General features: G+C 49.7%; 1 protein-coding gene across 5 annotated transcripts in view; it reads right to left on the reverse strand.

Moving 5' to 3' along the window:
* The window catches only part of ZNF410 (zinc finger protein 410), a 150644-nt gene that overhangs the window by 125335 nt on the left and 806 nt on the right, over positions 1–24503 (reverse strand). For 4 of the 5 annotated variants that reach the window (XR_012247301.1, XR_012247300.1, XM_073638203.1 and 1 more), the window contains exons 2-9: positions 24379–24503; positions 15469–15598; positions 15131–15319; positions 1240–1431; positions 869–1001; positions 402–583; positions 246–335; positions 79–177 (exon numbers count right to left, since the gene is read on the reverse strand). Coding sequence is in view for 3 of the 5 variants with exons in the window: in XM_073638203.1 (XP_073494304.1) it covers positions 79–177; positions 246–335; positions 402–583; positions 869–1001; positions 1240–1431; positions 15131–15319; positions 15469–15598; positions 24379–24411 (1048 nt within the window). In the remaining 2 variants the exon portion in view is untranslated. Of the gene's footprint in view, positions 1–78; positions 178–245; positions 336–401; positions 584–868; positions 1002–1239; positions 1432–15066; positions 15320–15468; positions 15599–24378 lie in introns of those variants that run through there. The other variant, XM_073638205.1, reaches the window with a different exon arrangement.

Raw genomic sequence — 24503 nt, forward strand, 5'->3', positions numbered from 1 at the left:
TGAATTCCCATTGCAGAAGGAAGCAGCGCTGGAGAAACACTATGACGGGACTGACGGAAGAGGATAGAAGCCACTCACCTGCCCTCCGCAGCGGGTGATGTTTCTTGATGTGAGCGTTTCTGCTTCCGCTTTGGGAAAAGGTTTTGCTGCACACGGTACACTGATGTGACTTCACACCTGAGAAACAGTGCCAAGCGTCAGTCCTGAACAAGGACCCTGCTGGAGGTCCCCCACCACATCATTACCTGAATGAACCACCAGGTGTTTTCTAAGGCTGGAGTATTCTGCAAAGCTTCTGCCACATCCCTCCTCCTCGCACAGAAAGGGTTTCTCTCCTGCCAGAAGCCGAGGCGTGAGTCACGGACAACCACAGCAGGACGTACACACAGGGCAGCACTCACCACTATGGACCCGCAGATGGTTCTTCAGGTTTCCGGCCGTAGTAAACGGCTTCTGGCAGCCAGGCTCAGGGCAAAGGAAGGGACGTTCTCCATTATGAGTGCGCATGTGAACTTTCAACCGTTGCAGAACGTAAAAGCTTTTCCCACAGCCGTCCGCAGGACACGTGAAGGAACGGTCATTTCTGGAAGACACCTTTATGGTTACGTTTCACTTTTCGGAATTCTTTCAGTTTACACTTATGCAAGAGAAGAACATCAGAAAGTGACAACTCTGCCCCCAGCCGACGGCATGCAAGCTGTGGAACATTAACAGTCAGATTCGGCTACAGAGCCCATCTACCAAGCACTAGGCCCCCCGAGTCTACAAGTAAATCCTGCCCGCTGGACGATACTGTACAGAGTCATGGCATACCACCACTGGGAGAATACACCGAGGTATCCGGCACCATCTTCCGGCGGGCACTTACATGTGAGTTTTCAGGTGGTATCTCAGGTGTGTTGGACGCAGAAAGGATCGCTCACAGCTGTGGAAGGTGCAGCGGAGGCGTTTTTCTGGGTGTGCGGCTCCAACATCACAGGCGCTGTTCACGGACGCATCGGCTGAAAACAATACACAACGTTCTGGAAAACTGCTCCATTCTCACATCAAGCAGTTCAAGGGGCAGATACTGCTCAGCCGTCCATTTGTCCTGAGACTGGTGACACGCGTGTCTCATTCATCTCCCACCACGAGGCATCATGGCCCATCTCCATACACAGTCACCTGTTCTAACAGCTGGACATCCCTGTGCCAGTCACACAGTGTACAATGCCAGGCACATTCTGGGGCAACGCTTACCACTGCCGATGGACTTTGCATGTTTTGCCAGCTGAGCCCGGGTGGCAGCAATCAGACTGTCATGAGCCAACTCCTGAACCCGCAGAAACCATGGCGTGCTGCTGTCTGTGCAATCACTAGGCAGGAAGTCATTCCCAGAATCTTCAGCTTCATCCGGAACGAAAACCATGTGCTCAGATGGTGAACCCAGTCCTGGAAAACATAAAAGCCATGGAGCTCAGCATCGCTGCAATAAGTGGTGCCGAGCACCCCAGCAGGCAGGAGAGAGAGAAAGGGTGGGACGGTGCCGAGAAGACCACGTGGGCACAATGATGGTATATAAGCCTGGATGAAGGGTGGACCATGACACTGGGTGAGATTATATATATATTATCCATACATTATTATAATACATACAGCGGGTGAAATAAGTATTGAAGACGTCATCAACTTTCTAAGTAAAACCATTTCAAAAAGGTGCTATTGACATGAAATTCTCCCCAGATGTTGGTAACATCCCAATCAATCTACACAGCCAAAGAAATCACTATACAGGTCCATGAATTATGTGCAATAATGAGAAATGGAATTCTAGTTTTTTTGCTGATGCAAAAGGTTTATTAAATCTGTGAAGGAAAATTTAACCCTTTTACCCCTGAGGATGGTTTGCACGTTAATGACTAGGTCAATTTTTACAATTCTGACCACTGTCACTATGAGGTAATAACTCTGGAGCTTCATTGGATCCCAAAAATTCTGAGACAGTTTTTTCGTGATATATTGTACTTCATGATAGTGGTAAAATTTATTTGATATGAATGGCATTTATTTGTGAAAAAAAAAAGTAGAAATTTTTTAAAATCTTAATTTTTCAATTTTCAAACTTAGAATTTTCATGCGCTTAAATCAGAGAGATATGTCACACAAACTAGTTAATAAAAAAGGATCGCGGGTGCTCGGGTGACCTGAGTGAGCCCTGCACCTTTACATCTGACCCATGACTGATGACCTTAGCCACATATGTAAATTAAAAAAATAAGTTTTTTCTATCCTGCTGCACAGAGAATTGAAAGAGACTTTACAAGGAGAATCAAAGATCAGACTCTCTTCAGGCCATCAGCTTGGAAGCATGGCTTTATCCAAAGAGACACAGATTTGGATTCTACATGATTCCAGCCTAAGGGCATATGGCCTCCTGGGCCCCGCTCTCCTCTCCGCTGCTACCGCTCCCCCCACACAGTATATGTATGAGCATGTGTATAATATATTATACATATACACACAGCAAAGACCAAAAGTTTGGACACACCTCATTTAAAGAAATGTCTATTTTCATGACTATGAAAATTGTACATTCACACTGAAGGCATCAAAACTATGAATTATCACATGTGGAATTATATACTTAACAAAAAAGTGTGAAACAACTGAAAATCTGTCTTATATTCTAGGTTCTTTAAAGTAGCCACCTTTTGCTTTGATGACTGCTTTGCACACTCTTGGCATTCTCTTGATGAGCTTCAAGAGGTAGTCACTGGAAATGGTCTTCACTTCACAGGTGTGCCCTGTCAGGTTTAATAAGTGGGATTTCTTGCCTTATAAATGGGGTTGGGACCATCAGTTGTTTTGTGCAGAAGTCTGGTGGATACACAGCTGATAGTCCTACTGAATAGACTTAGAATTTGTATTATGGCAAGAAAAAAGCAGCCAAGTAAAGAAAAATGAGAGGCCATCCCTTTAAGAAATGAAGGTCAGTCAGTCCAAAAAATTGGGAAAACATTGAAAGTGTCCCCAAGTGCAGTTGCAAAAACCATCAAGCGCTACAAAGAAACTGGCTCACATGAGGACCGCCCCAGGAAAGGAAGACCAAGAGTCACCTCTGCTTCTGAGGATAAGTTTATCCGAGTCACCAGCCTCAGAAATCGCAGGTTAACAGCAGCTCAGATTAGAGACCAGGTCAATGCCACACACAGTTCTAGCAGCAGACATCTCTTCAACAACTGTTAAGAGGAGACTTTGTGCAGCAGGCCTTCATGGTAAAATAGCTGCTAGGAAACCACTGCTAATGACAGGCAACAAGCAGAAGAGACTTGTTTGGGCTAAAGAACACAAGGAATGGACATTAGACCAGTGGAAATCTGTGCTTTGGTCTGATGAGTCCAAATTTGAGATCTTTGGTTCCGACCACCGTGTCTTTGTGCGACGCAGAAAAGGTGAACGGATGGACTCTACATGCCTGGTTTCCACCGTAAATCATGGAGGAGGAGGTGTGATGGTGTGGGGGGGCTTTGCTGGTGACACTGTTGGGGATTTATTCAAAATTGAAGGCATACTGAACCAGCATGGCTACCACAGCATCTTGCAGCGGCATGCTATTCCATCCGGTTTGCGTTTAGTTGGACCATCATTTATTTTTCAACAGGACAATGACCCCAAACACACCTCCAGGCTGTGTAAGGGCTATTTGACCAAGAGAGAGAGTGATGGGGTGCTACGCCAGATGACCTGGCCTCCACGGTCACCAGACCTGAACCCAATCGAGATGGTTTGGGGGGAGCTGGACCGCAGAGTGAAGGCAAAAGGGCCAACAAGTGCTAAGCAACTCTGGGAACTCCTTCAAGATTGTTGGAAGACCATTTCCGGTGATTACCTCTTGAAGCTCATCAAGAAAATGCCAAGAGTGTGCAAAGCAGTCATCAAAGCAAAAGGTGGCTACTTTGAAGAACCTAGAATATGTTATGCACACGCCCGGGCTGACTGGCGTGTGCGTGATTTAGTGATTCCACTGTGCCATGAACCGGAGAGTGCCTGGAGGGGCGTAACTAAGTGTCAACCTGATCCGACCAAGGTCGCACGACGGCTAACGACGCCGTGCACCAGGGAGGAACCGAGCAGAGGGACCAGGTGCTACTCCAGGCCAGACCCCGGACACGGCTGTTAACCCACACCGGGGAATACAGGAATACGCAGGTTAGGCTGGCACACAGACAGGTGGGAATTGGCAGGCACAGCTGGAGTGCAGACAGGAGGATACTGGCAGGCACGGCTGGTATGCAGACTGGGAGGTACTAGCAGGTTGGAGCACAGGCTGGATAGGGTCCAGTACAGACTGGGATTCAGGAACAGAACCGCAGATGCGGTAGACAAGCAGAGCAGAGAGGTACCGCCGGAGCGGTGAGCAAGCAGGGCAGGGAGAAACCACCGGAGCGGTGAGCAAGGCAAAGCAGAGAGGAACCGCCGGAGCAGTGAGCAAGGCAGAGCAGAGAGGAACCGCCGGAGCGGTGAGCAAGGCAGAGCAGAGAGGAACCGCCGGAGCGGTGAGCAAGGCAGAGCAGAGAGGAACCGCCGGAGCGGTGAGCAAGGCAGAGCAGAGAGGAACCGCCGGGGCGGTGAGCAAGGCAGAGCAGAGAGGAACCGCCGGGGCGGTGAGCAAGGCAGAGCAGAGAGGAACCGCCGGAGCGGTGAGCAAGGCAAAGCAGAGAGGACAGGGCTCTGTTCACACTGAACAGACTGGAAGGGAAAAGCAGAACCAGATACACACAAGGTACTTGCAATGAAGTAGCGAGTGGGCTCTAAACTGACAACAGAAGTACAGAGACAACAAGTAGGAGTTAGGTGCAGGTTCAGAGACTGCAGGAAAAGGGAAGGTATGGACACAGAGACAGACAGGAACTGACACTGCAACAAGATACAGGAGCAAGTCTGGGTATACGGCCCCCAGAGAGAAGGACAAACAGGCTAGGAGATAGTTCAGACAGGCCTGGGAATACAGCCCCCAGGTTGGCGGACAGGCAAGAAACAGAACGGGACGGGACCTAGCACATCAGAGGCAAGGAGCCCTCTGAAGGTAAGAGTTGCTCAGGCACCAGTTTCAGGGTGGAGCTGGTTTAAATATCCAGTGACAGACAGCAATAGGCTGGAGACGCATTAGGGGTGTGCCCACAGCAGCTACAAGAAACAGGAAGTAACCGGGCCGCCGCCCTAAGCAGTCAGGACAGGGACAAGCAGACAGCAAGAACAGAAGCCAGGCTGGCAGACTGGACTGAAGATTAAGTTTGCGATCTTGCATAGTGGGAGATGGTGCACTATGCAAGTACGCCGCCAGGTATGTTACAGAATATAAGACATATTTTCAGTTGTTTCAAGCTTTTTTGTTAAGTATATAATTCCACATGTGTTAATTCATAGTTTTGAAGCCTTGAGTGTGAATGTACAATTTTCATAGTCAAGAAAATACAGAAAAATCTTTAAATGAGAAGGTGTGTCCAAACTTTTGGTCTGTACTGATATATATATATATATATTTATTTATTACACACACAGTCAAGGCTTTAAGTGCTGGTACCCTTGACTTTATTTTAGAAAATGAAGTATTTCTTGCAGAAAATTATCTCAATCACACATTTTTTGTTATACACGTTTATTTCGTTTGTGTGTATTGTAACACACCCTACAAAGATAAAAAAAAGGCAAATTGGACATAATTTCACACACAACCCCAGATAGGGCGGACTAAATTGTTGCCACCCTCCTTAATATTTGTTTGCTCCCTTTGGAATAAATAACTGCAACCAATCGCTTCCTATAACCATCAGCTTCTTACACCTCAGCTGAAATCTTAGACTCTTCTTTTGCAAACTTCTCCTGGTCTCTTACAAACTCATTGCTGCCACTTCAGGACTCTCCAGGGCTTTGTTTCCATGCATTTCTGGGGGCTTCTTGAAGCATGTTTGGTGTCATTGTCCTGCGGAAAGACCCATGACCTAGGATGCAAACCCAGCTTTCTGACACTGGGCACTACAATGCCACCTAAAATCCTTTGGTAATCTTCACATTTCATGATGCCTTGCACAAAGTTAAGGCCCCCAGTGCCAGAGGCGACAAAACAACCCCAGAGCATCTTTGAACCTCCACCATATTTGACTGTAGGTACTGTGTTCTTTTCTTTGTAGGCCTCATTCTGTTTTCAGTAGAAAGTAGAATGATGTGCTTTACCAAAAATCTCTATCTTGGTGTCATCTGTCCACAAGGATTTTGGCTTACTCAGTCTAGCTTTTTATGCCTGTGTCAGCAGGGGGATATCATCCTGGGTCTCCTGCCATAGCGTTTCATTTCATTCACATGTAGATGAATAGTTCGCGCTGACACTGATGCACCCTGTGCCTGCAGGACAGCTTTAATTACTTTGGAACTTGATTGGGGCAGCTTATCCACCATCCAGACTATCCTGCGTTGCAACCTTTCATCAAGTTTTCTCTGCCGTCTACATCCAGGGAAATTAGCTACAGTGACATGGGTTGTAAGGTTCTTGATTATATTGTGCACTGTGGACAAAGGAACATCAGGATCTCTGGAGAAGGACTTGTACCCTTGAGATTGCTAATATTATTCAACAGTTTTGGTTCTCAAGTCCTCAGACAGTTCTCTTCTCCTCTTTCTGTTCTCCATGCTTAGTGTGGCACACACAGACACACAATGCAAAGATAAACTTCATATTGCCCACACCTGTTACTTGCCACAGGCGAGTATGAACGAGCAATCACACGTTTGAAACAAAGTCGTTGCTGCCAGACCATCTGTTTTGCAAACAGTGTTCACCATTTGTATTTGTGCCATTTATATTCTGGCTGCTACAATCATCCACATTCACCGTTCTCCCACATACTCGGCACACTTCATCCATATTAACCCCTCTCTCCTCTCTTCTCCTATGTACAGCTGTCATGCTCTCTTCACAATGTTATACCGTACGGACCCATTCACTCCCACCATACACAAGAAACGCTCTCATAAATCACTCAACCTTCTGCTCACTATCTTCCTTCTCTTAGTCGCAGGTGATGTTTCTCCTAATCCAGGACCTTCTTGTAATAATAAACACTAACTCTTTCCCTGCTACATTCAGAAACCCTGCCAATCTCATATTCCCTGCAAATCTTATGTCTCATTCAACTGTGCCCTTTGGAAAGTGCGGTCAGTATGTAATAAACTCTCCTACATCCATGATTTTTTTCCTCTCAAATTCCCTTAACCTTCTGGCTCTCACTGAAACCTGGATCCAGCAGTCGGACCCCACCACCGCTGCTGCTCTCTCATATGGTCGCCTACACTTCTCTCATACCCCGAGACCAGACAACAGATCAGGTGGAGGTGTTGGTCTGCTCCTTTCAAGTTATCCCCCCAGTTCCCTCACAAATTTTCCCTTGCTTTGAGGCCCACACAGTCAGTCTCTTCTGGCCCTTCTCTCTGGGAGTGGCGGTTGTGTATCGCCCTCCGGGCCCCTCCCGTCGGTTTCTGGATCATTTTGCCACTTAGCTTTCAAACTTTCTATCCTGTGACATCCCCACTCTCATCATGTGGGACTTAAACATCCCAATTGGCGATTCCCTCTCCCCTTCTGCAGCTCATCTTTTATCGCTAACTTCCTCCTTCGGCCTTTCACAGCTTACTAACTCTCCTACACATGAAGATCGATGAAGATAGAAATACTCTTGACCTGATCTTCGTCCGGCTCTGTTCAACACACGACTTTACCAACTCTCCTCTCCTGGTCTCTGACCACAACCTTCTTTCTTTCTCTGTCAAGAACTGTCTCCCAGCTCAAGACACCCCCACTTTCCACACCTATAGAAATATACGCGCCATTAACACCCATAAATTTAAGAAAACGTTGCAATCATTGGCCCCGATCTCCACCCTCTCATGTCCTGACTCTGCACTGAAGCTTTATAACGAAACATTGCAATGCGCCCTGGATGAAGCCGGACCTCCTACATAAATAACTTGGAAAAAGACGGCGACAACCCAACCCTGGCACACGCTACAAACACATTTTCTCCAGCACTGCTCTAGGTGCGCTGAACGGCTGTGGAGAAAATCTAATCTGGCTGACGATTTCCTCCATTATAAATTTATGCTTAAAATCTATAACTTCGCCCTTCACTTCCCCCATCAAACCTACTTTAACAACCTCATCATCTCACTGTCCAATAATCCTAAATGCCTCTTAGACACTTTTCACTCTCTTCTTAATCAAACAGCACAGGCCCCAAACACCGACCTGATTGAAATGATTGGCTAGATAGTCAGCAAAGAAAAAAAATTGACCATATCCGACAGGAAATTTTCTCCCAATCCCCAAATGTTACGCATGCTCCTCTGTTCCACAGTGCATCTTGATCACTTTCTGACTTCGAACCAGTCACGGAAGAAGAAGTGACCAGGCTCCTTGCTTCCTCTCGCTCTACCACCTGCAACAGTGACCCTATTCCCTCACATCTCCTTAAGTCCCTTTCTCCAGCTGTCATCACTCACCTAACTAAAATATTCAACCTCTCCCTTTCATCTGTTATCTTTCCCTCTTCTTTTAAACACGCCAGCATACATCCATTACTTAAAAAAACATCCCTCGACCAGAACTGCACGGCCAACTACAGACCTGTTTCCAATCTTCCCTTCATCTCTAAACTCCTGGAACGCCTGGTCCACTCCCGTCTAATCCAATATCTCTCATAACTCTCTTCTTGACCCTCTACAATCTGGTTTCCGCTCTTCACATTCTACTGAAACTGCCCCCACTAAAGTCTCTAATGATCTACTAACAGCTAAATCTAATGGTCACTACTCCCTGCTGTTTCTCCTGGATCTCTCTGCCGCTTTTGACACTGTAGATCATCAGCTCCTCCTCACTATGCTCCGCACTATTGGCCTCAAGGACACCGCTCCCTCCTGGTTCTCCTCTTATCTCTCTGACCGCTCCTTCTCTGTGTCTTTTGCCGGCTCCTCCTCCTCTCCCCTTGCCCTTACTGTCGGGGTCCCTCAAGGATCAGTCCTAGGCCCCCTTCTTTTCTCCTTATACACCGCTCCCATTGGACAAACAATCAGCAGATTTGGTTTTCAGTACCATCTCGATGCTGATGACAACCAATTATACACATCTGCTCCGGACATCACCCCTGCATTATTACAGAAGACCAGTGATTGTCTCTCTGCTGTCTCTAACATTATGTCCTCCCTCTATCTAAAATTCAATCTGTCAAAAACTGAACTACTCGTATTTCCTCCCTCCACTAACCTACCTGTGCCCGATATTGCCATTTCCGTTTGTGGCTCAACCATTACACCCCAGCAACAAGCCCGCTGTATTGGGGTCACTCGATTCAGATCTTTCCTTCACTCCTCACATCAAATCACTCACTCGCTCGTTCATGTCATCTACAAGTCAAAAACATCTCTAGAATCAGAACTTTTCTTACCTTTGACTCGACAAACTCTTATTCATTCTCGCCTGGACTATTGCAACACTCTACTAATCGGTCTCCCTCTTACTAAACTTTCCCCTCTCCAATCCGTCCTGAACGCAGCAGCCAGGATCATATTCCTCTCCAACCGATACACCAACGCCTCCACCCTGTGCCAGTCATTGCACTGGTTACCCATCCAATACAGAGTTCAGTATAAACTTATCACTCTCACTCACGAAGCTCTCCATGATTCAGCAACGCCCTACATCTCCTCCCTCATCTCAGTCTACCACCCTACCCGTGCCCTCTGTTCTGCTAATGACTTCAAACTAAAATCCTCCTTAATCCAAACCTCTCACTCCCGTCTCCAAGATTCCTCACGTGCTGTGCCAATTCTTTAGAATGCACTACCCAGGATAATTCAATTAATTCCCAATACCCACAGCTTTAAGCATGCCCAAAAAAAAAAGATCTTTAGACTGGCCTATCGCCTTAACACACTTGTCTAACTGTCCCAGTTTGGTCCATATCAAACTTTTCTTCAAAATCATGTTCATCCCATCCATGCAGCGATTAGCTTCTGTCTGTACTGCACACATACTGGCTGGTGACCAGTTCATGTAGTGCTGTCCAATCAGCTGATCTCTGACTTCCTCTTCATGTTCAATTTTGTACGAATGCGGGGACAGTGACGCCAGCGCAGGGCACCATGTGTCATTCCACGGCAACAGAGCTCCGGGACTCGAGTGCCGACATAGCTGGAACGGCGCCAGCACGGGAGGGGAGTATAGGTTTATTTTATAAGGGCCAAATATTTAGTTCAACAAGGGGTTGTCCTACTAGTGGACAACCCCGTTAAAATAGTCATTTATTAAATTTGCAACATTAAGAGGTCACATTTACTGAAAAAAGAGAGTTTAAAAAAAAAAAGCCGTCTTAACAGGCTGAGTTCCATGTAAGATCGGCGCTTCTGTGATGTCATCGTCACAATTCTTGCATCCATTGATCTTTGGAGTTTTTGGAGTTTCTGCTTGAATTTCCTTGCAGGATGTCAGAATATAATCTCAGCACTGATGCTTTGATGTGAAATGCCTCCCATTCTCATAGATCTTTTGTAGGAGGATACTCAAAAAGGTTCTTAATAGGGTTGAGGTCAGGGGAGGACGGTGGCCCCATCACGAGTTTGTCTCACTTTATGCCCTCAGCAGCCAATGACTTAGAGGTTATGAAAGCAGCATGAGATGGGGTATTGTCAGCAGGAAGATGATGGTTTCACATCACTGATCTGTTAGCAGCATGCATCAAACACAGCTCAGCCCTGCCTTGCTCCATTGTGCAGACTGGTGATCTCTACTGGAAAACAGCTAACTGCTCAGTGATGTAAAAGACACATCCACACATGTGACAGATGGCAAAAGGTAAAACCGGTCAGGCATGGAACAGTGCAGGGACGCAGCGTGCACAGAAAAGTAGAGTGCACTCTAACTGCAGAATATACCGTGCCAGTGCTAGAGGCAGAGCAGAGCTGTGCTGGAAGCCCGCTAAGAAACCCAGCTGTGCGCACAGCAGGACAGGGGCACCGGAGACGGGACACATCCAGGGGCAAAGAGAAGAAATTCGAACTGCACCTGAGGAAACAGAGGAATGGAAGCATGTGACCCACAGAAGCAGGAGGATCGAGAGGCAGTCAGCACCCATACTGCTCAGGAACCAGTACCAGGCTCTCACGCAGGAGAACCATGAAGAAATACAGCAAAATAAGACTTTGCCAGCAATGAATAACCTTGTAAGCCCTCAGTATCCTCCTGGATGGAGAAAGAAGAATGTTGTGAAGAAAAAACGGAGAGTGGTGGTCATGGGGGATTCCCTGTTAAGAGGAACAGAGGCCGCTATCTGCAGACCAGACATAACCTCAAGAGAAATGTGCTGTCTTCCAGGAGCAAAAATTAAAGATGTGTCTGACAGGATATCAAGACTCTTCAGACCTACAGATCACTACCCATTCCTGCTAATACATGTGGGGACAAATGACACCGCAAGAAAGGACATGGAAACCATCTGCAGTGACTTTGAAGACTTAGGCAAGAAAATGAAAGAATTGGGAGCGCAGGTGGTCTTCTCATCCATCCTCCCAGTGGATGGCCATGGAACAATGAGGTGGAATAAGATTCTACAGGTGAACAACTGGCTACGTCGATGGTGCCGTCAACAAGGATTTGGATTTCTGGATCACGGAATGAATTACCTATACGATGGACTACTTGCTAGAGATGGGGTGCACCTTACGAAGACTGGAAAACATGTATTTGGAAGTCGCCTTGCTACACTCATCAGAAGAGCTTTAAACTAGAACAATGTGGGAAGGGAAGCAAAAGGCCAGAAAAAGCCATACAGCTGACAAATACTATTGAGATCTCTGCTACTGGAAGTGGAAAGGAAGAACAAAGACAAAACAATTTAAATAATAAAAATATGGGAGGAAGAGAAACCAATCACAAACTAAAATGTTTTTATACAAATGCACAAAGCATGGGCAACAAACAAGGAGAATTGGAACTGCTAATTCAGGAAAAGGAATATGATGTCATTGGAATCACTGAAACTTGATGGGACGATGCACATGATTGGAATAAAAGGCTAAAAGGATACAACTTATTTGCAAGAAACAGACTTGATAAACGAGGAGGAGGTGTTGCATTGTATGTTAGAAAAGCGTATATCTGCACAGAGATTGAAGCTTCAGAGACTGGGAGTTCTGTGGAAACTGTTTGGGTAAGAATACAAGGAGAGAACAACGGAAAGGACACCATTGTAGGCATTTACTACAGGCCACCTGGGCAAGCTGAAGATATGGATGAACTCTTTATGTATCAAATGACCAAGTTCTCCAAAAAATATGACGTAGTGGTCATGGGAGATTTCAACTATCCAGACATTTGTTGGGAATCTCTCTCAAGTAAAACTAACAGGTCAAGCAAATTCTTATCCTCTCTTGCTGACAACTTTATCTTCCAAAAGGTAGGGGAGAAAACAAGGGGATCTGCTACTTTGGATCTAATCCTTATAAACAGGGAGGAAATGGTTGAGGAGGTAAAGGTGGCTGGGACCCTAGGAGGCAGCGATCATGCTATTATAGAATTTTGGATAACTAGAGGAGGAAGACATGTGAAGACTCAAACTTCAAGGTTAGATTTTAGAAAGGCAGATTTTAAGAGACTCAGAAAGAGAATAGGAGGGATCCAATGGCTGGATGTCCTCAAGGACAAAAATGTCCAGGAAGGATGGGAAATTTTTAAAAATGAGATTCTCAAAGCACAATCGTTAACAATCCCGAAAAGTAGGAAGAATGGGAAGCATTTAAGGAAACCAGGATGGATGAACACAGAACTTAAACACATGCTAAAAAGAAAGAAAGAAATGTTTATTAAATGGAAAGAGGGAGGCATATCTAAAGAAGATTATAATGCAGTCTGCAGATCCTGCAGGGCAAGTATCAGGTTAGCTAAAGCTGACAATGAATTAAGGCTTGCAAGAGATGTCAAAAGCAATAAAAAAGGATTTTGGGGGTATGTCAAAAGTAAAAGAAAAGTCAAAGATGCTATAGGATTTTTACAGGATGAAAATGGAGAAATGGTAAGAGAGGATGTTGAGAAGGCCGAACTTTTTAATTCCTATTTTGCATCTGTTTTCTCTCAGAAACAAAATGTAACATCAACTGATCTTCACTGTCCTTTTAAAGGAATAGAGGAATCCAAGTTATCTGTAAACAGAAAGATTGTGAGGGAATTTTTAGCTAACATAAATGAGTTCAAGTCTCCAGGTCCAGATGAATTACACCCCAGAGTACTGAAGGAGATCGTAGAAGAAATTTTAGAACCACTCTCCATAATCTTTGAAAATTCTTGGAGAACAGGAGAAGTCCCAGAAGACTGGAGAAGAGCAAATGTTGTTCCTATCTTCAAAAAGGGGAAGAAGGTGGACCCAGGGAACTATAGGCCGGTGAGTCTGACTTCTATACCAGGAAAGATCTTTGAACAAATTATTAAACAACATGTATGTAAGTACATGGATAAGAATGAAGTGATTAACCAGAGTCAGCATGGGTTTGTAACTAACAAGTCATGTCAGACTAACTTAATTTCCTTCTATGACAGAATCACTGACTGGGTGGATCAGGGAAATGCTGTAGATATAGTATATCTTGACTTCAGCAAAGCATTTGACAAAGTATCTCACACCATCCTTATTGAAAAAAATGACCAAGTATGCAATGGACCAGGCAATTGTTAGGTGGATTCATAACTGGCTTAGTGATCGGACTCAAAGGGTGGTTGTAAATGGCTTCACATCCAGCTGGATGAATGTCTCAAGTGGGGTACCACAGGGCTCCGTCCTGGGACCTGTATTGTTCAACATCTTTATCAATGATTTAGATGAAGAAATTGAGGGTAAACTGATTAAATTTGCTGATGACACAAAGCTAGGAGGGATAGCTAATACTAGAGAAGAGAGAGAGAGGATTCAAAAAGACCTAAATAAACTGGAGCAGTGGGCAGCAACCAACAGAATGGTTTTTAACAGGGAAAAATGCAAAGTACTACATCTGGGCAATAAAAATGAAAAAAGCATATACAGAATGGGAGGAATAGAGCTAAGCAACAGTACATGTGAAAAAGACTTAGGTATACTAATAGATCATAGACTGAACATGAGTCAACAGTGTGATGCAGCAGCAAAAAAAGGCAAATACAATTCTGGGATGTATTAACAGAAGCATACAGTCTAGATCACGTGAAGTCATTATCGGTCTTTACTCCTCTTTGGTCAGACCTCATCTGGAATACTGTGTACAGTTTTGGGCACCACATTTTAAAAAAGACAGACAAACTGGAGCAAGTTCAGAGAAGAGCGACCAGAATGGTGACTGGTCTGCAAACCATGTCCTATGAGGAACGGTTGCAGGATTTGGGAATGTTTAGCTTGCAAAAAAGAAGACTGAGAGGAGACTTAATAGCTATCTACAAATATGTCAAGGGCTGTCACATTGTAGAAGGATCATCTTTATTCTCATTTGCACAAGGAAAGACTAGAAGCAATGGGATGAAACTAAATGGGAGGAGACACAGATTAGATATTAGAAAAAACTTTTTGACAGTTAGGGTGATTAATGAGTGGAACAGGCTGCCACGAGAGGTGGTGAGTTCCCCTTCAATGGACGTCTTCAAACAGAGGCTGGACAGACATCTGTCTGAGATGATCTAGTGAATCCTGCTTTGAGCAGGGGGTTGGACCAGATGACCCAGGAGGTCCCTTCCAACTCTACCATTCTATGATTCTATGAAGCTAAATAACGCCTGGATCAAAGCTAATGGCACTCACAGCAATCCTGGACCGACTGCTTAGAAAAGGACTAGGAAAGAGGTTATAGGCACTGTGCATGATCACACAACAGAGCTATTCTGCAGCAGTGGCATAGACAGCATGCCAGAAACAATAAAATGATAGATTAACAGAGAACAGAAAAATATGAATACAAAGCTTTTAAAAACTCTATGCAGATATACACATCTAAAGAAGTGGGAAGAGTTGAACTTCTGCCTCTCACCCAATGGGAGAACAAAGCATTATCACGGTGGATGAGAAGGAAACCATCGGGGATGTGACGCTACCTGATCGCGCCAGGTTGAGGAGGATGAATGATGAATTGTCGTTGGCTGGCAGGTCTTGCAGCAGAGATGACGACGTGGAGGGAGACAGCAGGGCAGCGTCGCTCTTCTGATTCCCGGGATCGAGCTGGAGGCTGTCCAGTAATTCTGTGTCAGGAGCTTTAGGTGACACCCGATCCTCCACGGGAGCATCTAACAGAAATACCATGTTTATCAGCATCACAATGAGTTCCATACGCCCATACATCAGACCCACGAAGGGCAAGATATCCGAACGACCGCAAGAACCGCTACGCTGTGCAGCTCTATCCAGGATGGGCAGTCACACTGGGGACTGTTACCTGGCAGTAGCAGAGACGGGCACTCTGTGGGCTCTGGCAGGAGGGAGAGACATGATAAGTCCTTTGCTTCGTCCCCCACTAGTCCATCTCCAAGCGGGATAGAGGCGTTCTGGACAAACTCCACCAGGAACTAAAAAAGACACAGGCAGAAGAATGACAGCATGGAGCATACTGGAGAAGAACGAACGCAGCCCCAGAGAGCATAGCGCCCCACACTGGAGAAGAACGAGCGCAGCCCCAGAGACCACAGCACCCCATACTGGAGAAGAAAGACCGCAGCCCAAGAGAGCACAGCGCCCCATACTGGAGAAGAACGAGCGCAGCCCCAGAGAGCACAGCGCCCCACACTGGAGAAGAACGAGCGCAGCCCCAGAGACCACAGCGCCCCATACTGGAGAAGAAAGACCGCAGCCCAAGAGAGCACAGCGCCCCATACTGGAGAAGAACGACCGCAGCCCCAGAGGGCACAGCGCCCCACACTGGAGAAGAACGACCGCAGCCCCGGAGAGCACAGCGCCCCATACTGGAGAAGAACGACAGCAGCCCCAGAGAGCACAGCGCCCCACACTGGAGAAGAACAACCGCAGCCCCAGAGAGCACAGCACCCCATACTGGAGAAGAACAACCGCAGCCCCAGAGAGCACAGCACCCCATACTGGAGAAGAACAACCGCAGCCCCAGAGAGCACAGCGCCCCCACACTGGAGAAGAACAACCGCAGCCCCAGAGAGCACAGCGCCCCCACACTGGAGAAGAACGACCGCAGCCCCAGAGAGCACAGCGCCCCCACACTGGAGAAGTACAGCCGCAGCCCCGGAGAGCACAGCGAACCATACTGGAGGATAACGACCTCAGCTCCATACAGCACAGCGCCCCATACTGGAGGATAACGACCTCAGCTCCATACAGCACAGCGCCCCATACTGGAGGATAACGACCTCAGCTCCATACAGCACAGCGCCCCATACAGGAGGATAACAACCTCAGCCCCATACAGCACAGCGCCCCATACTGGAGGATAACGACCTCAGCCCCATACAGCACAGCGCCCCATACTGGAGGATAACGACCTCAGCCCCATACTGGGGGATTACGACCTCAGACCCATACAGCGCAGCGCCCCATACTGGAGGATAACGACCTCAGCTCCATACAGCGCAGCGCCCCATACAGGAGGATAACAACCTCAGCCCCATACAGCACAGCGCCCCATACAGGAGGATAACAACCTCAGCCCCATACAGCACAGCGCCCCATACTGGAGGATAACGACCTCAGCCCCATACAGCACAGCGCCCCATACTGGAGGATAACGACCTCAGCCCCATACTGGGGGATTACGACCTCAGCCCCATACAGCACAGCGCCCCACACTGGAGGATTACGACCTCAGCCCCATACTGGAGGATAACAACCTCAGCTCCATACAGCACAGTGCCCCATACTGGAGGATAACGACCTCAGCTCCATACAGCGCAGCGCCCCATACTGGAGGATAACGACCTCAGCTCCATACAGCGCAGCGCCCCATACAGGAGGATAACAACCTCAGCCCCATACAGCACAGCGCCCCATACTGGAGGATAACGACCTCAGCCCCATACAGCACAGCGCCCCATACTGGAGGATAACGACCTCAGCCCCATACAGCACAGCGCCCCATACTGGAGGATAACGACCTCAGCCCCATACTGGGGGATTACGACCTCAGCCCCATACAGCACAGCGCCCCATACTGGAGGATTACGACCTCAGCCCCATACTGGAGGATAACAACCTCAGCCCAATACAGCAGAGCGCCCCATACTGGAGGATAACGACCACAGCCCAATACAGCACAGCGCTCCATACTGGAGAATAACAACCTCAGCCCCATACAGCACAGCGCCCCATACTGGAGGATAACGACCTCAGCCCCATACAGCACAGCGCCCCATACTGGAGGATAACGACCTCAGCCCCATACAGCACAGCGCCCCATACTAGAGGATAACGACCTCAGCTCCATACAGCACAGCGCCCCATACTGGAGGATAACGCCCTCAGCCCCATAGAGCACAGCGCCACATACTAGAGGATAACGACCTCAGCCCCATACAGCACAGCGCCCCATACTGGAGGATAACGACCTCAGCCCCATACAGCACAGCGCCCCATACTGGAGGATAACGACCTCAGCCCCATACTGGGGGATTACGACCTCAGCTCCATACAGCACAGCGCCCCATACTGGAGGATAACGACCTCAGCTCCATACAGCGCAGCGCCCCATACTGGAGGATAACGACCTCAGCTCCATACAGCGCAGCGCCCCATACAGGAGGATAACAACCTCAGCTCCATACAGCACAGCGCCCCATACAGGAGGATAACAACCTCAGCCCCATACAGCACAGCGCCCCATACTGGAGGATAACGACCACAGCCCCATACAGCACAGCGCCCCATACTGGAGGATAATGACCTCAGCCCCATACTGGGGGATTACGACCTCAGCCCCATACAGCACAGCGCCCCATACTGGAGGATTACGACCTCAGCCCCATACTGGAGGATAACAACCTCAGCTCCATACAGCACAGCGCCCCATACTGGAGGATAACGACCTCAGCTCCATACAGCGCAGCGCCCCATACTGGAGGATAACGACCTCAGCTCCATACAGCGCAGCGCCCCATACAGGAGGATAACGACCTCAGCTCCATACAGCGCAGCGCCCCATACAGGAGGATAACGACCTCAGCCCCATACAGCACAGCGCCCCATACTGGAGGATAACGACCTCAGCCCCATACAGCACAGCGCCCCATACTGGAGGATAACGACCTCAGCCCCATACTGGGGGATTACGACCTCAGCCCCATACAGCACAGCGCCCCATACTGGAGGATTACGACCTCAGCCCCATACTGGAGGATAACGACCTCAGCTCCATACAGCGCAGCGCCCCATACAGGAGGATAACAACCTCAGCTCCATACAGCACAGCGCCCCATACAGGAGGATAACAACCTCAGCCCCATACAGCACAGCGCCCCATACTGGAGGATAACGACCACAGCCCCATACAGCACAGCGCCCCATACTGGAGGATAATGACCTCAGCCCCATACTGGAGGATAACGACCTCAGCTCCATACAGCGCAGCGCCCCATACAGGAGGATAACAACCTCAGCTCCATACAGCACAGCGCCCCATACAGGAGGATAACAACCTCAGCCCCATACAGCACAGCGCCCCATACTGGAGGATAACGACCACAGCCCCATACAGCACAGCGCCCCATACTGGAGGATAATGACCTCAGCCCCATACTGGGGGATTACGACCTCAGCCCCATACTGGACCCCATACTGGAGGAAAACGACCTCAGCCCCATACTGGACCCCATACTGGAGGAAAACGACCTCAGCCCCATACTGGACCCCATACTGGAGGAAAACGACCTCAGCCCCATACTGGACCCCATACTGGAGGAAAACGACCTCAGCCCCATACTGGACCCCATACTGGAGGAAAACGACCTCAGCCCCATACTGGACCCCATACTGGAGGAAAACGACCTCAGCCCCATACTGGAGGAAAACGACCTCAGCCCCATACTGGAGGATAACGACCTCAGCCCCATACTGGAGGATAACGACCTCAGCCCCATACTGGAGGATAACGACCTCAGCCCCATACTGGAGGATAACGACCTCAGCCCCATACTGGAGGATAACGACCTCAGCCCCATACTGGAGGATAACGACCTCAGCCCCATACTGGAGGATAACGACCTCAGCCCCATACTGGAGGATAACGACCTCAGCCCCATACTGGAGGATAACGACCTCAGCCCCATACTGGAGGATAACGACCTCAGCCCCATACTGGAGGATAACGACCTCAGCCCCATACTGGAGGATAACGACCTCAGCCCCATACTGGAGGATAACGACCTCAGCCCCATACTGGAGGATAACGACCTCAGCCCCATACTGGAGGATAACGACCTCAGCCCCATACTGGAGGATAACGACCTCAGCCCCATACTGGAGGATAACGACCTCAGCCCCATACTGGAGGATAACGACCTCAGCCCCATACTGGAGGATAACGACCTCAGCCCCATACTGGAGGATAACGACCTCAGCCCCATACTGGAGGATAACGACCTCAGCCCCATACTGGAGGATAACGACCTCAGCCCCATACTGGAGGATAACGACCTCAGCCCCATACTGGAGGATAACGACCTCAGCCCCATACTGGAGGATAACGACCTCAGCCCCATACTGGAGGATAACGACCTCAGCCCCATACTGGAGGATAACGACCTCAGCCCCATACTGGAGGATAACGACCTCAGCCCCATACTGGAGGATAACGACCTCAGCCCCATACTGGAGGATAACGACCTCAGCCCCATACTGGAGGATAACGACCTCAGCCCCATACTGGAGGATAACGACCTCAGCCCCATACTGGAGGATAACGACCTCAGCCCCATACTGGAGGATAACGACCTCAGCCCCATACTGGAGGATAACGACCTCAGCCCCATACTGGAGGATAACGACCTCAGCCCCATACTGGAGGATAACGACCTCAGCCCCATACTGGAGGATAACGACCTCAGCCCCATACTGGAGGATAACGACCTCAGCCCCATACTGGAGGATAACGACCTCAGCCCCATACTGGAGGATAACGACCTCAGCCCCATACTGGAGGATAACGACCTCAGCCCCATACTGGAGGATAACGACCTCAGCCCCATACTGGAGGATAACGACCTCAGCCCCATACTGGAGGATAACGACCTCAGCCCCATACTGGAGGATAACGACCTCAGCCCCATACTGGAGGATAACGACCTCAGCCCCATACTGGAGGATAACGACCTCAGCCCCATACTGGAGGATAACGACCTCAGCCCCATACTGGAGGATAACGACCTCAGCCCCATACTGGAGGATAACGACCTCAGCCCCATACTGGAGGATAACGACCTCAGCCCCATACTGGAGGATAACGACCTCAGCCCCATACTGGAGGATAACGACCTCAGCCCCATACTGGAGGATAACGACCTCAGCCCCATACTGGAGGATAACGACCTCAGCCCCATACTGGAGGATAACGACCTCAGCCCCATACTGGAGGATAACGACCTCAGCCCCATACTGGAGGATAACGACCTCAGCCCCATACTGGAGGATAACGACCTCAGCCCCATACTGGAGGATAACGACCTCAGCCCCATACTGGAGGATAACGACCTCAGCCCCATACTGGAGGATAACGACCTCAGCCCCATACTGGAGGATAACGACCTCAGCCCCATACTGGAGGATAACGACCTCAGCCCCATACTGGAGGATAACGACCTCAGCCCCATACTGGAGGATAACGACCTCAGCCCCATACTGGAGGATAACGACCTCAGCCCCATACTGGAGGATAACGACCTCAGCCCCATACTGGAGGATAACGACCTCAGCCCCATACTGGAGGATAACGACCTCAGCCCCATACTGGAGGATAACGACCTCAGCCCCATACTGGAGGATAACGACCTCAGCCCCATACTGGAGGATAACGACCTCAGCCCCATACTGGAGGATAACGACCTCAGCCCCATACTGGAGGATAACGACCTCAGCCCCATACTGGAGGATAACGACCTCAGCCCCATACTGGAGGATAACGACCTCAGCCCCATACTGGAGGATAACGACCTCAGCCCCATACTGGAGGATAACGACCTCAGCCCCATACTGGAGGATAACGACCTCAGCCCCATACTGGAGGATAACGACCTCAGCCCCATACTGGAGGATAACGACCTCAGCCCCATACTGGAGGATAACGACCTCAGCCCCATACTGGAGGATAACGACCTCAGCCCCATACTGGAGGATAACGACCTCAGCCCCATACTGGAGGATAACGACCTCAGCCCCATACTGGAGGATAACGACCTCAGCCCCATACTGGAGGATAACGACCTCAGCCCCATACTGGAGGATAACGACCTCAGCCCCATACTGGAGGATAACGACCTCAGCCCCATACTGGAGGATAACGACCTCAGCCCCATACTGGAGGATAACGCCCTCAGCCCCATACTGGAGGATAACGCCCTCAGCCCCATACTGGAGGATAACGCCCTCAGCCCCATACAGCACAGCGCCCTATACTGGAGGATAATGTCCTCAGCCCCATACAGCACAGCGCCCCATACTAGAGGATAACGACCTCAGCTCCATACAGCACAGCGCCCCCTGCTGGAGGATAACGACCTCAGCCCCATACAGCACAGCGGCCCATACTAGAGGATAACGACCTCAGCCCCATACTGGGGGATAATGACCTCAGCCCCCTACAGCAAAGCGCCCCCTGCTGGAGGATAATGACCTCAGCCCCATACAGCACAGCGCCCCCTACTGGGGGATAACGACCTCAGCCCCATACTGGAGGATAACGACCTCAGCCCCATACTGGAGGATAACGACCTCAGCCCCATACTGGAGGATAACGACCTCAGCCCCATACTGGAGGATAACGACCTCAGCCCCATACAGCACAGCGCCCCCTACTGGGGGATAACGACCTCAGCCCCATACTGGAGGATAGCGACCTCAGCCCCATACTGGAGGATAGCGACCTCAGCCCCATACTGGAGGATAGCGACCTCAGCCCCATACTGGAGGATAGCGACCTCAGCCCCATACTGGAGGATAGCGACCTCAGCCCCATACTGGAGGATAACGACCTCAGCCCCATACTGGAGGATAACGACCTCAGCCCCATACAGCACAGCGCCCCATACTGGAGGATAACGACCTCAGCTCCATACAGCACAGCGCCCCATACTGGAGGATAACGACCTCAGCCCCATACAGCACAGCGCCCCATACTAGAGGATAACGACCTCAGCTCCATACAGCGCAGCGATCCATACTAGAGGATAAGGACCTCAGCCCCATACAGCGCAGCGCCCCATATTGGAGAATAACTACCTCAGCCCCATACAGCGCAGCGCCCCATACTGGGGGATAACGACCTCAGCCCCATACAGCGCAGCGCCCCATACTGGGGGATAACGACCTCAGCCCCATACAGCCCAGCGCCCTATACTGGGGGATAACGACCTCAGCCCCATACAGCCCAGCGCCCCATACTGGAGGATAACGACCTCAGCCCCATACAGCCCAGCGCCCCATACTGGAGGATAACGACCTCAGCCCCATACTGGAGGATAACGACCTCAGCCCCATACTGGAGGATAACGACCTCAGCCCCATACTGGAGGATAACGACCTCAGCCCCATACTGGAGGATAACGACCTCAGCCCCATACTGGAGGATAACGACCTCAGCCCCATACTGGAGGATAACGACCTCAGCCCCATACTGGAGGATAACGACCTCAGCCCCATACTGGAGGATAACGACCTCAGCCCCATACTGGAGGATAACGACCTCAGCCCCATACTGGAGGATAACGACCTCAGCCCCATACTGGAGGATAACGACCTCAGCCCCATACTGGAGGATAACGACCTCAGCCCCATACTGGAGGATAACGACCTCAGCCCCATACTGGAGGATAACGACCTCAGCCCCATACTGGAGGATAACGACCTCAGCTGCAAGAAGAACAGCGCCCCCTACTGGAGGATAATGACCTCAGCCCCATACAGCACAGCGCCCCCTACTGGAGGATAATGACCTCAGCCCCATACAGCACAGCGCCCCCTACTGGGGGATAACGACCTCAGCCCCATACTGGAAGATAACGACCTCAGCCCCATACTGGAAGATAACGACCTCAGCCCCATACTGGAAGATAACGACCTCAGCCCCATACTGGAAGATAACGACCTCAGCCCCATACTGGAAGATAACGACCTCAGCCCCATACTGGAAGATAACGACCTCAGCCCCATACTGGAAGATAACGACCTCAGCCCCATACTGGAGGATAACGACCTCAGCCCCATACTGGAGGATAACGACCTCAGCCCCATACTGGAGGATAACGACCTCAGCCCCATACTGGAGGATAACGACCTCAGCCCCATACTGGAGGATAACGACCTCAGCCCCATACTGGAGGATAACGACCTCAGCCCCATACTGGAGGATAACGACCTCAGCCCCATACTGGAGGATAACGACCTCAGCCCCATACTGGAGGATAACGACCTCAGCCCCATACTGGAGGATAACGACCTCAGCCCCATACTGGAGGATAACGACCTCAGCCCCATACTGGAGGATAACGACCTCAGCCCCATACAGCCCAGCGCCCCATACTGGAGGATAACGACCTCAGCCCCATACAGCCCAGCGCCCCATACTGGAGGATAACGACCTCAGCCCCATACTGGAGGATAACGACCTCAGCCCCATACTGGAGGATAACGACCTCAGCCCCATACTGGAGGATAACGACCTCAGCCCCATACTGGACCCCATACTGGAGGATAACGACCTCAGCTCCATACAGCACAGCGCCCCATACTGGAGGATAACGACCTCAGCTGCAAGAAGAACAGCGCCCCCTACTGGAGGATAATGACCTCAGCTCCATACAGCACAGCGCCCCATACTGGAGGATAACGACCTCAGCTGCAAGAAGAACAGCGCCCCCTACTGGAGGATAATGACCTCAGCTCCATACAGCACAGCGCCCCATACTGGAGGATAACGACCTCAGCTGCAAGAAGAACAGCGCCCCCTACTGGAGGATAATGACCTCAGCCCCATACAGCACAGCGCCCCCTACTGGAGGATAATGACCTCAGCCCCATACAGCACAGCGCCCCCTACTGGAAGATAACGACCTCAGCCCCATACTGGAGGATAACGACCTCAGCCCCATATAGAGCAGCGCCCTCTGCTGGAGCAGACACTCACCTCTGGCTTAGTCTGCAGGTCATCGGATAACATTGGGATGTTTCCAGAGAGTGATAGGGTCACAGACACGTGAAGAAGACCCGTCCGGCCCCGGTGCAGATCATCGCAGCAGCGGTTACACCCCC

Source organism: Phyllobates terribilis, unplaced genomic scaffold (genome assembly GCF_046119375.1).
Source record: "Phyllobates terribilis strain yellow unplaced genomic scaffold, ASM4611937v1 Scaffold_7__3_contigs__length_470593459, whole genome shotgun sequence".
NCBI lineage: Eukaryota > Metazoa > Chordata > Amphibia > Anura > Dendrobatidae > Phyllobates > Phyllobates terribilis.